Source organism: Amphibalanus amphitrite, unplaced genomic scaffold (assembly GCF_019059575.1).
Source record: "Amphibalanus amphitrite isolate SeventyFive unplaced genomic scaffold, NRLGWU_Aamphi_draft 000902F_arrow, whole genome shotgun sequence".
NCBI lineage: Eukaryota > Metazoa > Arthropoda > Thecostraca > Balanomorpha > Balanidae > Amphibalanus > Amphibalanus amphitrite.
This window is the reverse complement of record NW_024882396.1, coordinates 266366-281761: the sequence shown is the minus strand read 5'-3', so window position 1 is coordinate 281761 and position 15396 is coordinate 266366. Positions and strand designations below refer to the sequence as shown.

The window sequence follows — 15396 nt, the reverse complement described above, 5'->3', positions numbered from 1 at the left end:
CGTAACTGGGCGGCTTGAACGCCACCGATTGGTGACCTTTACGGTAATAAGGGTTAGAAGAGCTGTTAAAGGTCGGTGGGCCTGCCTAGAGGAACAGTAACGCGTGTTTCGCCAAAGAGAGAGGGCAAACGTTCTATAAAACGTTTCCGCTGGACCAAAGGGGTCCTAAATGTAAATATTCATAATCTTCTGCTTCACGAGCTCCTTTTCTCAAATTCTTTATCCATGAAGAAGATTTAGTGAACTCAGCTCTGAACCGTTGAAGCAGACGCTGAATCCGGCAGTAAAACAGCCCTGAAGGAATGCTCGGCTATGACCGACCAAACGGTCTTGTTGGACTTGAAACGTCATTCGTGGCAGTTTATCCGTGTTCTTTTAGCCCCCACAACTACGTTCGTTTACTTTTATCTATTCCGAAGTGTCGTAGTAAACCTGCTCGTATTCGGTCGCGATCGCTAAAACGTCTATGTCGTCCTGACCTGCTTAACGATTTGCACCGTGTAGACTGGTCTGGTATTTTTAGTAGTGTTTCTGTCGCTTGTATGTGGTCCTATTTTACCGATCGTTTCTTACCTGTTATTGACGCGCACGCTCCTTTCCGGTCTATGACGATTCGGAACCCCACCGCGCCGGCCGTTACCGCTGCGACACTACAGCTCATGTCAGAGCGGCGGGGTGTGCTGCGCCGCGAGGGGAGGTCACCGGCTTTTCGTGACCTTGACCGGAGAGTGAGGTCTGCTGTCCGGCGTGACTGTCGTGCGGACATAGAGGTCAGACTGCGAGACCAGGGGAGCAGTTCTCTGTACCGTGTTGTCCGCCCAGTCATCGCCGGCAAGCGGAGTGCCTCTCCCCGTCTCCCCTCTGCCACACCGGATGAAATGAACTCGTTTTTTGTTAACGTTGGACCTCGTGTGGCGGCCGGCCTGACGGACCTCGGGCCGCCGCCCGTTGTCCCGTGCCGGCTGCCGCGAGTGGGTGCGTGTGGGTACCGTGTGTCTGGCGTGACTCTGGCCGAGCTGCGGGAGGTGATGTTCTCCATGAAGCGTTCCGGTGCGTGCGGGTCTGATGGTATATGTGTCCGTATCCTTATCCTATCTTTTGACGTCATCGGTCCCATCCTTCTCCACATTATCAACACTTGCCTTACCTCCTGCGATATCCCCGCGGCCTGGAAACACTCCCTAGTGCATCCTATTTTCAAGTCTGGCGATCCTGCCCTTATTCCCAATTACCGTCCTATTTCCATCGTTCCTGTCATGGCCAAGATTGTCGAGCGTGTGGTGCAGCGGCAGCTGTTTGCCTACATGTCCGACAATCACCTCCTCTCCACTTCCCAACACGGCTTCCGTCCCAATCATTCCACCGAGACCGCCCTTCTCACTGTCACTAACCGCATCCTTCACAACATGGACCGCAGTCAGCTGTCACTCCTATGCCTTTTGGACCTCAGTAAGTGTTTTGACGTTATACCCCATCCTCTGCTCCTTACCAAACTTCAGCAGTACAACATTGATCCTACCTGGTTTTCCGCCTATCTCTCCGGCCATACCCAATCCGTCTCCATCGCTACCTCCTCCGGTGACAGGGTGGTCTCATCTCCCCTTCCTAACACCATGGGAGTCTTCCAAGGCTCATCCTTAGGTCCTCTCCTGTTCACCATCCTCTCCAACGACCTCAGCCTTCACGCGCCGGACGCTCATGTGACCCAGTACGCTGACGATACCCAAATCCTGATATCCGACTCCAAACGCAACCTTCCTTCCCTTATCCATCGCATGGAAACCACTCTCCAAGCCCTGTCATCATGGTTCCATGCCCATGGACTCAAGCTAAATGCATCCAAAACCGAAATCCTACTCCTTGGCACTCGTCAGAACACCCGCGGCCTATCCCCTGTCAGCGTACGGGTCGGTGGGGAGACCGTTCAGGAGAGCCCGTCCGTTAAAAACCTTGGCGTGCTTTTCGACCGTCACCTGACTTGGGACGACCACGTCAGTGCTGTTGTCCGTCAGTGTGTTGGCCTCCTGATCGGTCTCCGCCACCTGAGGCATCTCCTCCCGCGGCATGTGATGCGCACGGTGGTTGATGGCCTGGTCCTCTCGCGCGTGAGGTACTGTATTGCGATTTATGGCTGTGGCACTTCCAAGAATGACGCTAGACTGATGAGCGTGGTTAACTTCGCCACCAGAGTCGTCACTGGCCTGCGGAAGTATGACCATGTGTCTCGCGCGCGGGAGGAGCTTGGTTTTATCTCCCCTCGACTGATGTGTGACGTGTCCACCATGACTGTGGCTCAGAAGGCGATTGTGTGCGGGGAGCCCACGGACATCTCATCCCAGTTTGTGACATTTGTGGACTCACGTCAGCGCTGTGATCGTGGTACCCGGCAGGACCGGCGGCTGCGGCCTCCACTCATGCGTACAGCCGCCGGCCAGCGGTCTTTTACCTACCGTGCCGCATCACTCCTGAACGAACTGCCTGCGAGCACATTGGAGCTGAACCCGGCACGCTTTAAGCGAGCAGTCAAGTCGGTGGTGTGCAATAGGGGTGGGGAGGGTGGACGGGGTTAGCATTTTCTGACGTATGAGTGTTGTTTGACTGTGTGCCTGTTTTTACCCCTCAACCATATTTCCCGTTGATCGTTTTATCTTTTGACTTGTGACACAGAATAGCCACAATGAGTGATGTGGAGTTGTCATCAATTGTCAATACATTCTTTCATAATCCTTGAACTCCTCAGCGAAGTCATATTTCAATCCGCTTAGTGCTGAATATGGATGCTATGGTAATACAGCAGATGATTATATTGGATATGAAAATCAGTGTTCACCGTCCAGTTAAATCAGAATCTAACGCCGTGCTAGTGTCATGTGCCATTCGCATTAAATAGCGGCGTTAATCGTGCTTTACGGGCAGGGTGCGATCGTTTTGAACGGGCGTTTCCAGGCTCTGTTTGGATTTGCAATTGCCACTTGCCGTGATGGGGTCACCGACCGGGCCATCAACATTTATAGGGCAGCGTGCCGAATCCAATTCCGTTGAGAATGGTGGTCGCATCTGGACCCATGCGGGCCTCATGAATACCGCTGTGGTATTGTAAAATTTCTCAGACTCTACCTGCCTGGTATATGAAAAGCACATCTGAAAAAGTTTCTGCTTTCATTACATTACGTTGTGTCTGCGGGAGAGGCGGAATGTGACGGAGGGCACATGTCGTTTTCACAAGTTTGAGAATGTCATGTCATTACCTGCCGATCATAACTCTTCTGACATGTATTTCAGTTATGGTGTACGTCAAAGTCTAGTCTCCCGCTGCAGACGCTCTGGCCCTGTCCTTGCTTGCGCTGCGCTGTGTGTCTGTCTGTCCGTCTGTCTGTGTGTCTGTCTGTGTGTCGGTCTGTCTGTCTGTCTGTCTGTCTGTCTGTCTGTCTGTCTGTCTGTCTGACACTGTCCTGTCTGCCCTGTCCATTCCAGACACTCTGGCCCTGTCGTGCTGGCCCTGCGTGTCGTGTCTTTCTGTTCCTGTCTGTTTGTCTGACACTATGTATTGTTTCAGACACTCTGGCCCTGTCCGTGCTGGCGCTGCCCTGCGTGTCTTTCTGTTTCTGTCTGTTTGACACTATGTATTGTTCCAGACATTCTCGCCCTGTCCGTGCTGGCGCTGCCCTGCGTGTCTTTCTGTTTCTGTCTGTTTGTCTGACGCTATGTATTGTTCCAGACACCCTCGCCCTGTCCGTCCTGGCACTGCGCTGTGTGGCCGAGACCACTAGTCGCAGTGTGGACCGCCACCTTAGCGGCCCGATTGCCGCCCTGGTCACCCGACAGGAGGCGGACGGCGGCTTCGGCAACTTCCACTCCACCCTGCTAGCCGTGCAGGTGGGACATGGGACGCTCAGTGGGACAGGGGACACACGTGGGACAGGGGACGCTCAGTGGGACAGAGGGCACACGTGGGATAGGGGACGCTCAGCGGGACAGGAGACGCTCAGTGGGACAGGGGACGCTCAGTGGGACAGGAGACGCTGAGTGGGACAGGGGAAGCTCAGTGGGACAGGGTCTGCACGTCCAGTTGGAAAGGGTCCACAATCAAGCGTTTTACTTAGCTTCAGTTTTCGACACAAGCTATACTCGTAGTATTTTCATTTCGACGGTGAAAAACCGTGGTCAGTATGCAGCTTGGCGTGCCAAGCTTGTCAGCTAAGTGGTATCGATCACGTTGGCTATCCTCCTAGCTGTTATGGAGCTAGCTTCCTGGCTTTGATAATGATACCCTTGTGTCTGAATCGGGGTTGATAGCGACTTAGGTGTGAGGGCAACCTAAAAGTTGTATGTTAAAGTGGCCATTTGACTGGCAAAACGTAGTAACTTATCATTCAGACGTGCATGTACTTTCGTGATGAACTCAAAGGTATAATCAGAGGATGTTAACACTGAGGGACTCAGTTGTCAAACATTTCATGACTTCACTGTCTTGGTTTCGGTTATATCCGAGAAACTAAACCAGCTTCATTTCCGTTCCTTCGCTTATCATCAATCTATGCATATGTATTTGTTGTCCATGCAAGCCGATCTCCCATTGCGAAATGCCCGGCTCGCGGTCGATGAGCGCATTGCATGGCACTCCACACGCGACACCACCAGTGTTTGGAGTGAGCGTACCACAGAGTGACGCAAGAGTTGACCGTCTTACTGCGCCTGTCCGTTGGGAAACCGACCACCGCCCGTCCCAGCCATAAACACACACGGGCCAGTCGGTCCGCGGAGACTCACTTCCTTGTGGCGTGAGCTGCGACCACATTTCTCCGACCTGCGCCGCTGACTGGTGCCAGAACTGCTCCATTTCGTCACTTGCCGTTTCACGCGACAAAGGCAAGGAAGTGTCAAAGGTCATAGTGACCTGGGCCGGCATTTATGCAAAATATGTATCACAATGAATTTGGGAAAGAAATCTTTGTAGGTGGGAATGACAATTGAAACGTCTTCCCAGCTGATCTCCGCGCCCGAGTCTCGCTCTGACCGCCTCCCCCTGCCGGCAGGCGCTGCGGTTGGAGCGGGAGCAGGGCTGGAACGAGTCGGCGGCCGTGGCCTATCTGCTCTCTCACCAGCAGGAGGACGGCTCGTTCGGTAACCTGTTCGACACGACTCAGGTGCTGCCCGTGCTGCTGGGCCGCACACTGCTGAATGTCACCACCACCGACTGCCACCGGGACGGCGGTGAGAGGGGTGCGCTGGGGGACAGAGTCGAGCGCGCGGCGCCGGCGTCGGCTGTAGCTGGGAGGGGGAGTTCCTGCAGCTGATTAAGACGGGCCTCGGCTGAGTCAGGTGTATTTCTGAGTGCCTATGCGTTAGCAGTATATCATCTGAATGAATGGAGGAGCAGGCTGACGCTATTAGGGCTACGATCTCGCATCAAGTGCCACCTGGCGACCTGACGAAAACGGGCTTGTCTCCTGTCGGCAGGGGGCGCTGAGGTGACGGAGGATCCACCGACGGTGCCGCCACCTACCACTACAGCAGCGCCACCTACGCTGATCAACTTCACCCTGTGGCTGTGGGTGGGCCCCGACGTGAACAAGACGTTCAGTCAGGCGTTGACCATCCCGCAGAATACCAGCCTCTTCGACGCCATGAAACTGGCCGCCGAGCGTGACAGCAACTTCGAGTGAGTGCAGTCAGTGGGGTCAGAGGGCATCAGTTCAGCTCCCGCCGAACTAGGTCAGGTCGAGGTGTCAAAATAAAATTTGGCCGACCTAACGAAAGACAAGTTCTGCATGAATTTCATCACCTTTCGCTACGTAATTTGAAGCGTCTGGTGCGGATCTTTTCGACTTGTTATGCTCAGCTAGAAATGCAGATGCCTAAATATTTTGGATCATTATTTCACCATGATGTTGAGTGTTGACAGTCCTACGCCAAGCCCCATCTAACGACCATCGACAGCGCGGTAAACGTATTTCGACTGGATATCAAATGACCGCTGTTGTTGTTCGAACTCTTTCCTAACATCCGAAAACAAGTGATCGCGGTATTTTACAAGCGGCTGAGTGGCAGCTAATGTGTGCTCTCTCGGCCGCATACTCTCACCCACACCTGTTACTGTTTATCTGCGCTGACTAGCGCCTCAACTGGTAACCTCTGAGGAATGGCAGAGATGCAGGATGTTTTGATACTTAGCGTCTTGCTGGACTTCACCAGGTGCTGCTGAATACGATATGTTTGTAGATACCTACATCCCGGTGCAGTGCCGTTCCCATGCTGAGGCTTGTTGATTGGTGGTGGTTCATTTCAACACCCAACGGGCAGAAATTTGAGTTTATGTGTTTAAAGAGCTTACCCCCTTTACACACATATTTGATATGTTATCATCTCTTGCTCATAAGACCATAGAACATAAGAAGCAAAGGCATAGCGCAATTTCACTACCCTAAAAGGATATCTTTCTCGCACTAATCTCTCCTGCCGCTTCCCCTCATATTCAGGTTTTCTGCCACGGTCTGGCCCAACGGGCACTACATCCACACGATCGGCGGCGTCCACGAACAGAAGGTGGGCTACATGTTCTGGCTGCTCTACCGACTGAAGGCGTCTCCGAACGTCGAGAGCAAGCCGGTCAACACACAGCTCTCCGCCACCGGTGAGGGACGGAATCATAACGCACTCGAGTGCTGCAGGGAGTGTTGGAGGTAGCTACCAACACTTGGGTGACTATAATAGAATAGGTTTTTGACTAGTCTGTGTGTACATTTATTTAATGGAAGTAAATGACAAAAGTCAAATCGTTTTACAAACGGATTGCACTGATAATTTACTGGCTCATGTATCTCCGGTTGTGCTTACCTGTGACTTCTGAAATGTCGTGATATTCAAACATTGCGACAGAAAGCGCTGCATAATTTGCCGACCTAGCTGGTTAACTTTTAACGTTTCCGTCCGCCTATAAGTCACATTGTAATGTGTTGTGCGACATTTCCCGTAACACGCTCGGCACCTTCTACCATAGCATTGGTAGGATGCGTATAACGCTGAGCCGCCGTTCACCGTGTCCTGGTTTGCAGGCGTGGATGACGTGTTCCCCGAGGAGGGCGAACACATCCTGTTCTGGTACAAGAAAATATAACCAGCCAATCTTCCATGGACGCAGCGATAGCCGTGCTAAACGTCGAGCTTCTGTCGACGACTGTGAACGAGCGAGTGTGGTTGACGGTCAGCGCCGGCGGCGGTCGGCCCGCAGGGGAGCCCCGGGTCTGGGGACCGGGGACGTGGGGGCGTGGTACGGACCTGACGCCTGTGTACAGAGTGTGGCAGTGAGTCAGTGAGGCGCCGCCACTGCGATCAGTGTGATGCAGTTGTGATGGGATGTGTGCCGAGCGGTGTGGCCGTCTTCTCCGTGTCAGTCGTGACGAGAGGGCGTGGGATGCGATGGGAGCGCAATACGACGATTTTGCGATACTGGAGGGCGATAAAATTGGCGCGGGCGCTACGGAGGCATAATAGTGGATTGTTTTGTAGTTGTGATGTTTCGATTGTGAAGCGAGCTTAGCTTGACGTTTGGTGAAATTATACGTCCGACTACTATTCAAGTTACTGGAAAATGGTCGCAAAAGGCGAACTTTAAACATTCCTTATTATGTATCTAGCGTGCCGCTTACGTAATATCTTCGTAACTGTTGTTATGATAACGATGGTTGCACTGGATGTCATCTGATAAACATTGTTCATACATAATGTTTTTTATAATCGTCTGAAGAAGAAGCTTACCATGCAACGATTTTCCATTTTTGAATGGCTATTAAAAGATAATTATTAGATAACGCCAGCGCATTACAGTGAGCACGATTATTATCAGAAAGATAGAACAAAAAACGTACGGAAAGTATACAGTAGCCGTTTTTACGACATCTATCTGGTACACATTTGGTGCACATCGGTGCATGTTTGGTCGAGTTAGGTTCATTTTGCTTGTTAAAAGTTAGCAGTCTGGATTGCACAGTTGCTTATATGCCTGATTTTTCAAATTATCAGTCATTATTTTCGATTAAAACACTGAAGTAAATTCATGATATGAGATAATTGTTCGCCGAACAACCCGTCGTGAGAACGGCTAGCGTAAACGGAACGTTGCCAATCTGGCAGATTGTCGCACTGCTACCAGTTCAATTGTTCCAATTTCCAATTTGACACCTATAAGATCTACATATTATGTATATGCTTATATATATGCTCTATATTGTTAACATCACAGGACAAAGACTTTAACTAATGATAATGCAGTTGCACATTTCGACCTGCACGCGAGAGCGTCCGTCGCTGACCGGCGCTCCACCAGCTCTCCCCCGGCCGAGCCACGGCCAGTCGGCGTCACCTTGCCCACGTGACCGCCGCGGGGCAGGTCGGCCGCCGGCCTCCCCACGCGGCCGGCTCGACGCCGGTCGCCGGCTGCCGGCCGCGTCGGCCCAGCGTCAGTTCATACATACTGCACTACAATATCTTTTATACATAAGTCTCTAAATGTAAATATCTACCGAGACCTCAGTTCATGACCAGGAATCACTAATGTGTTTGAAATCGCGGTTGCGTTAAACCAAGTGTTCTTTGTAAAACCTTTTTTCGTTTCTTAGGATCACTTACATGTGAAGGTTTGTTGCGGCCAATCGGCTCCAGAGCTGGATCCAGCCGTGGCAGCCAATCAGTCCCCTCCCTCGTCGTCCGTGAGTCGACCGCGGCCGAGTTGGCTCGCCGAACCATTAGAGGCCGCCGCAGCGGGCGTGGTACGGCCGGCGGCGCCGTCAGGCGAGCGGCAGATAATCCGGCCTTTTGCCGGTCCCGCTCGGCGGCGGCGGCGCTCGGCGGCTCCATTAGGGCGGCTCGCCGGCACGCCAGGTCACCGAGTCACCGAGAGAGGTGCGTGACACGACTCACCGAGCCGAGCGGCTGTCAGCGAGTCCCGGCTCAGACCCCACTGAGCCGCCAGTGCGGCAGAGGACACGTGCCCCACCGGCGCTGCCGCGCTCAGCCGGACTTAGAGCGGAGCGCACAGGCAGTGCGTAATTAAGTTGTCGGCGACGTGAACCGATCAGAGCAAGATCCCGGACCTGCGAGTCATTTACCTGTCGGATAAGAGATATACGTCCCTTAGCAAATGCGCAATAGCCCTCCAAGAAACCTCGCCGGGAGAGCGAGCTTGGCCTGGTGACTGACTCGCTAGAAAGATGGGTCGCGGGTGCTACAGGATGTTAGGGGCGGTGGCTTATTGCGTGCCCACTGACCAATTATCAGCACCCTGCTCATGTAGCCCGGTGCGAAGCCTTCAATCACGTTCCACGAGTGGCACCTCTCGCGCCATCGATCCGTTTCCGCTGGCCGTGGGAACTGCGTCCGTATTCGTTTCCCAGTGTTGCGTGAGGCGGAGGCTGACATGCCCTCTGCCGCCGGCGGCGCGGGACACGTGCGCGCGCGCAGTGCTTACCGCATAGTTAGCCGAGCACGCGGAAAAATCGCAGCCCATCGCGGCGTCCGGGGTCACGCAACAGGAAGGGGTGGCTCTTGGCCTCCACTTTGGCAGTGTATGAGCGTGAGAACACGCGGGGTGTTTATTTGAAATGCTGACATGTTGTTCTAACATGCATGGAATATTGTCCACCTTACATAGCTTAGTGAAACTTCGGTCGCTTACAACCGATCCGCGACACATTGCCGTTCAGTAAATACAAATAAACGCATCTGTTGGTGGCTTTCATGACGGACCTAAGGTCGACATTTACTATACAAACTAACAGGGCTATCTTCATTGAAAAAAGCATACATATACACGGGCTGTTAAGTGTTAGATAGCATTCATTATAAATATTATAGATCATAGTTCCATACATCATACATGAAGCAAATATATATATAAGAAAAGGTTTAGGTGTAGCCTGTTGCTCATAGCATATTGTAAAGTTAAGATGGAATTGATAATTATATTTCGACCACGGGTCCTCATCACATACATGTAGCAAGGCTGTAGAAAGAGTCTAATGCCTGAAACAGACTCTTTCCGCAGTCAGGAAATCGCATGCGAGAGCCTATTCAAATACATGGAAGCACGCTCGCATCAATCGCACGCACCTCCCGCAAGCGATTGATGCGAGAAGAATTATAATGTATTTGAATAGGCTCTCGCATGCGATTTCCTGAACGCAAAAAGAGTCTGTTTCAGCCTTTAACCCGCGCCCCGTTGGGCTCTGCCGAGCAACGCGCCCGGTTGGGGGGGGGCCATTTTGGCCCCCCCCCCTAAGATCTCGAGAACCACGCAACATAGCGACAAGCGGTAAACGGCGTTGGATAGCCCCAACGGGGAACTACCTTGTGACCCAATTTTATTGACCTAGGTCAAACCGATGACGTCACAGGTCAGGTCAAAGGTCCAATTTTCACCGTTTACAGGCACTTCAAGAAATGCGTTGTAAAATCGAGTAAAATGCATTTCATTGAAAATCATCGATGGGGAAATGTTCTTCAAACACATATTTTGCTATTTGAGGTCACTGATACCAGGTCAGGTCACAGAGGTCAGGTCACGGGGGGTCACAATATGAAAGTGTCGTGTGATACATGTTTTATGGTCCATTTTACATGACAAATGCGATTATATGGGTCAGGCAGCCTTTGGGGCCAGCTTAGATCACGTTTTGGTCAAGGTCAGGTCAAGGTCAGGTCAAGGTCAGGTCAAATTAGGTCAAATTTCAAAGTTAATATTTTTGCATAAAATGGGTATCGAATCGATGCAGCTCGTCACGGGGAGTTCAATGGTGGTCTTTGTTTTGCCGTACGAGGTCTAGAATTGCTAAAAATTGAGTTCAAAAATTTGACGTCATCATTTTTTAACAGTTTTTTCGCTATAACTTGGCCAAAAAACGAGATATCGATCTGAAATTTGGTATGTATATAGAAGAGCGCTGGGACTATCACATATTTTCCGGTTTTTTCGAAATTCGGAAAATTTTTGGATTTTTTCAAAGTTTTTCTAAAAAAATCAATTTTTTGATTTTTTTTTTGGGTCAAAAACCAAAAATTTTGAAAATTCGAGATAGCAGTTTTGTAGCGCCGCCTTTTGTCTACTAGACCATATAAAGAACTTTGAAATTGCTTGATAACTGTAGATTTGGTGAGCGTTTCAAGATTGCATGTTTTTTGCTTATTTTTGCTCGAACATGACCTCAGTTTGACCTCAATAACTCCTGACCTAAGGTGACCTAAGACTTGAAATTTGGTGTGAAGGTGTCAAATTGATGCCCGGGAAGGTACTGAAAATTTGGCGGCGCTGCGCGCCGCCGTTTTCTTGCTATTCAGGAAAAACCACAGGGGGGGGCCAAAATGGCCCCCCCCCCAACGGGGCGAGGGTTAATAAACAACGGCGCACATCCGGACTATGTATAAAGAAAACTAAAGAAAAACATTTCACTCCAATTTCAAACCTTTGCTGCCGTAATTTAACCACATCTGCACCAAATAGGTGGTTACCACTAACCAGATAAGATAACCCGTCGGGAAACTGTCCTTAGTCCGTCGCCTCAGCGCCGACGCCTAGGTAGTAGGTAGGTCCTATGTGCAAGTGTGGAGCTTTGCGGCACAGCATATTCAGTCACTGGACACTATAGAGAAGACAGAAATGATTCTCATTTCTCACAGGCGCTACTACCGAACCATGTGGTGCAGCAAAGTGCAAACTTTCAGCCCAGGAGTCAGAATAGGCTGATATCTAGCGGTTAAAAATGATGCTACGGAGCCTTGCGGCACAGCATGTTCAGGCGCTGGATACTAGAGTCATCTATTGGTCACAGGCGCTACTACAGAGCCGTGCGGCACAGCAGGATTTCAGGCGTCAGACTAGCCTGACATCTAGCGGCTGCAGGTGCTACTAGAGTCTTGCGGTACAGTATGATTTCAGGCGTCAGACTAGCTTGACATCTAGCGGTTACAGGTGCTACTACAGAGCCTTGCGGCACAGTTTATCCTTCAGGCGTCGGACTAAGCTGATATCTAGCGGCTAAATGTGCTACTATTGAGCCTTGCGGGCTGCGACACAGTACGCCCTCAGGCGTCAGACGAATTAGGCTGACTGAGCGGCTGCAAGTGTAACTACTGAGCCTTGCGGCACAGCATGGTTTCTGATCAGGCGCTGCACTGACGGACGTCTAGCGGCCACGGGTGCTACTCTACAGATCATAGCGGCACAGCATGAATGGGTACCTACTGGGCAGACATCAACACGAAAATGTCCATCGGCGCAGGCCGCAGATCCTCAAACCATCCACACACAACTGATCGGCTTATGGTATAGTCGGTCAAATATGTATCTTTCCCGGCCGCCAAGTGGCGCTACGGTCTGGATTCGATAGTTGGCTGAGCCCACACCCCAGCTGCCCTGGCGGCTCTGGCGGCCCTGTGACGTAACGCGCGGGGGGCGGAGCTACACAGCGGCCGGCTGGAGAGTGACCGCAGACCAGCACTGGACGGCCTCGCCGCCGGGTGCTCCGGCGGGTCTGGCCGGGAGAGGCGAGCAAGCGGATGCGTTAGGAATCTAACGAATGTGAGGGCAGCGCGATGGTCTAATGATGGCTGTGCTTTCATGCGCCGTGTAAATTGTAGACTGAGTGCTATGAGCTATCAAAGGATTATCTGGTGTTTCAACAGGGGTCGCTGACCTAAAAATTAAGATGGTTGCTCTTGATACGATCGAATGCTTGGTGATATGATGATTAGCGCAAGAGAAATATTTAATCGAATTATGACCGGTTATTTTTTGATAAAGCAAAAACTTTTTTCTTTTTTTTTTGGCATTAACGGGAAAGCGTTAAGCCATATCTACTGAAAATCTTAACCTGCGCCGGGCCGGGGGGGGGGCGATTTGCGCCCCCCCAGGTTTTTCGCAGATAGCCGAAAAACGGCGGCGTGCAGCGCCACCAAATTTTGCATACCTGTTTTTCCATCTATTGCGCATACTGTGTGCGAATTTTGACCTTATATGACTTAAGGTCAGGTCAACAGGTCGGTTTGAGTGACCTAACGTCACAAAAAGTTTGAACTTGCACCAAAGCTACAACTGTTGACCGATCGATATGAAACTTTCAGGAGTTAGTAAGGGTGACAATATCCACAAAATGTATGTCTCGGATTTTTTTATCTATGACCTGAGGTCAGGTCAATCTCACAACCTCCCCATTATAAGTCAATGGGATAAATTTCAACTTCATCTGAATGCCACCCGATCCACACAATATATTCAGGATCATGGTGTTGCAGGTCCCTGGTCCCGGCATCTCAAACCTAGAGCGACTACACTCAAGTTCAAGCTAACGGTCTCCACTCTCCAATTCAGATACCTATCGAAACCTTTCCGCGACCCGGTGCTGTGGCTCAATCAGTGGGCCAGCTGGCCGCAGACCATACCCGCAGGGCATGAACCTTTGACCAGATTAGGTCAACACGCCGTGGCCCCAGCCCGCTCGCCAGGTCCGCGCTCATTGGCCGACGCGGCAACCGCACAACCTGTCCCCTCCCCTCCGTAGTACTCGCAGCGGCCGGCGGATTCAGCCAAGTTACCGACCTGCCCAGCGAGGGGAGGGCCGGCCGGGAAAGATACATATTTGACCGACTATACAGTGTGAAAAGATCAAAGATAAGAATCAGACGCATTAATTTTGCAATTCCGTCAGATACACCGAGCTCATTCCAGTACTCGGAGCAAATCGTAATTCTGATGTCGCTCTATGCAAAACTCGTCCCGAGACGCAAATCCACGCTGCAAAATCTAGGCAAAGCCACGTTGACCCGTCACCCGACTTTGCCCACTCCGGCATTGTGATCTGATTTTGAATGACAGTTACGTATGTATATACCTAAACGTAGCGTAGAAAGGTGCTAGCCGTCTCTTTCTATGTAATGGCTAAATCGTGGCCGGTCCTTCGAGTTAGGAGTGGTTACGCAAGGTTCTGGCTCAGGCAAATTTGAGTCCGTATTATTTCTGTACTGCATTCGCACCAATCAACAGCCGGTATCCACTCATAGAACTGCTGGCGGAGTGTCTCTCCTTGTCTTCCCTCTCCTCACCAGCCTCCTCTCCCGGAGCCGCCTGCACCCTCCTCTTCCCCCCGCTATCACCACTCTGTCCGCGGTGACGGGGAGGGGACGGGGAGGGGCGGGGGTCAGCGCGACTGGTCAGCGCGTTAGCCCGGCCGACATCGCTCCAAGTAATGGGTCATCAGTGTGTTGACGCACGGCGCCGAGTGCTGGGTAATGGTTTTGCCAACACCCGCCGTATACGTCGGCCGCGGCAGATGACTCTGCAAATGTTTGAGCAGAAGTTAGTCGGCACACGGCCCGGAGCGATCAGGAACAGGATATCCCGCGGCCCTGTCCGGCGGCTCGGTCTCTCGTCTGCGGAGGGCAGCAACGGATAAGGGGCCGGTCCGCAGAAACTGGATGGAGACGCGCCACCGAGGTAAATGGCTAAATTTGTGCGCATAAAGTAACCTGTACGAGTATTTTGAGTGTTTCATCAATGCGTGTAAATATATGCAAGTAAAACCTATGATATGATTTCAAGACTTCAGGCTCACGAATACGAACTGCAAGTAGCCATTCAAGTATTCGTGTTCAAGAGTTGTAACATCCTAGAATGATGTTTTGATCAGCCCTTCTTGCACCAGGAGGAAATGTTCTTTTTACTGATTCGTTTTTCAGTACATACGAGTATAAGGCCACTACTGTCAAATCCTTCCACATCTCCATCAGCCTTAGATTTCTAAATCGCACTCTATAGCAGTATCTAAATGGCGGCTGGGTTGAGACGGCTAATTCGCTGTAGAAGCCGCCGATTTGCCAGTGGTCTCATCCCGCGCTGTGGAAGGTGGGGAGGCGACCGGGCCGGCGCCGGCTCCGAACGGACTTCGGACCGGCTCCGGACGGGCTCCGGGCCGGCGCCGGCTCCAGACCAGCTCCGGGCCGGCTCCGGGCCCGCTCCGGTCCGGCTCCGGGAGGAATTCCCGCCGCGTCGCCGGCCGGTGGTTATTCGGCTCCGATTGGGCGCCACTGGACCGGAAGGCGGACGCCAATCCTCCTCTGATTGCTCTTATCTCAACAGGCTTTCATAAGAGCTAATAACGCGGAAAATGGTGGCCAAAAAGGCGGCGTGCTGTGGCCGCAAAATCAGCCAACTATGTGTGCAGCCTCGTCAGCAGAGCGCCGGAGAGCTCAGCTGAGCTGGGAGAGAGCCGGGCTGCCTCTGGGGAGGGACCCAGGGCGATGGCGTCCCAGAGAGCTGGGCTGCCTCTGGGGTGGCAGTGCAGTGGGCCTAGGGTGGTAAAAGAAATGGATGTAGCTTGAGCTGGCTGCGGAATCTAATGATGAATTGAA

At 51.9% G+C, this 15396-nt stretch overlaps 1 protein-coding gene across 8 annotated transcripts in view; it reads left to right on the top strand.

Annotated features, from left to right (window-relative positions):
• LOC122367876 (uncharacterized protein CG3556-like) overlaps positions 1–7725 on the top strand; it is a 34040-nt gene extending 26315 nt beyond the window's left edge. For 4 of the 8 annotated variants that reach the window (XM_043341400.1, XM_043341398.1, XM_043341396.1 and 1 more), the window contains 5 exons: positions 3719–3876; positions 5037–5214; positions 5461–5662; positions 6480–6634; positions 7056–7725. In XM_043341400.1, coding sequence (XP_043197335.1) covers positions 3719–3876; positions 5037–5214; positions 5461–5662; positions 6480–6634; positions 7056–7117 — 755 coding nt within the window. In that variant the 3' untranslated portion in view covers positions 7118–7725. Of the gene's footprint in view, positions 1–3718; positions 3877–5036; positions 5224–5460; positions 5663–6479; positions 6635–7055 lie in introns of all 8 variants that reach the window. The other 4 variants (XM_043341399.1, XM_043341397.1, XM_043341395.1 and 1 more) reach the window with 1 other exon arrangement.
• Positions 7726–15396: the final 7671 nt, after the last annotated feature.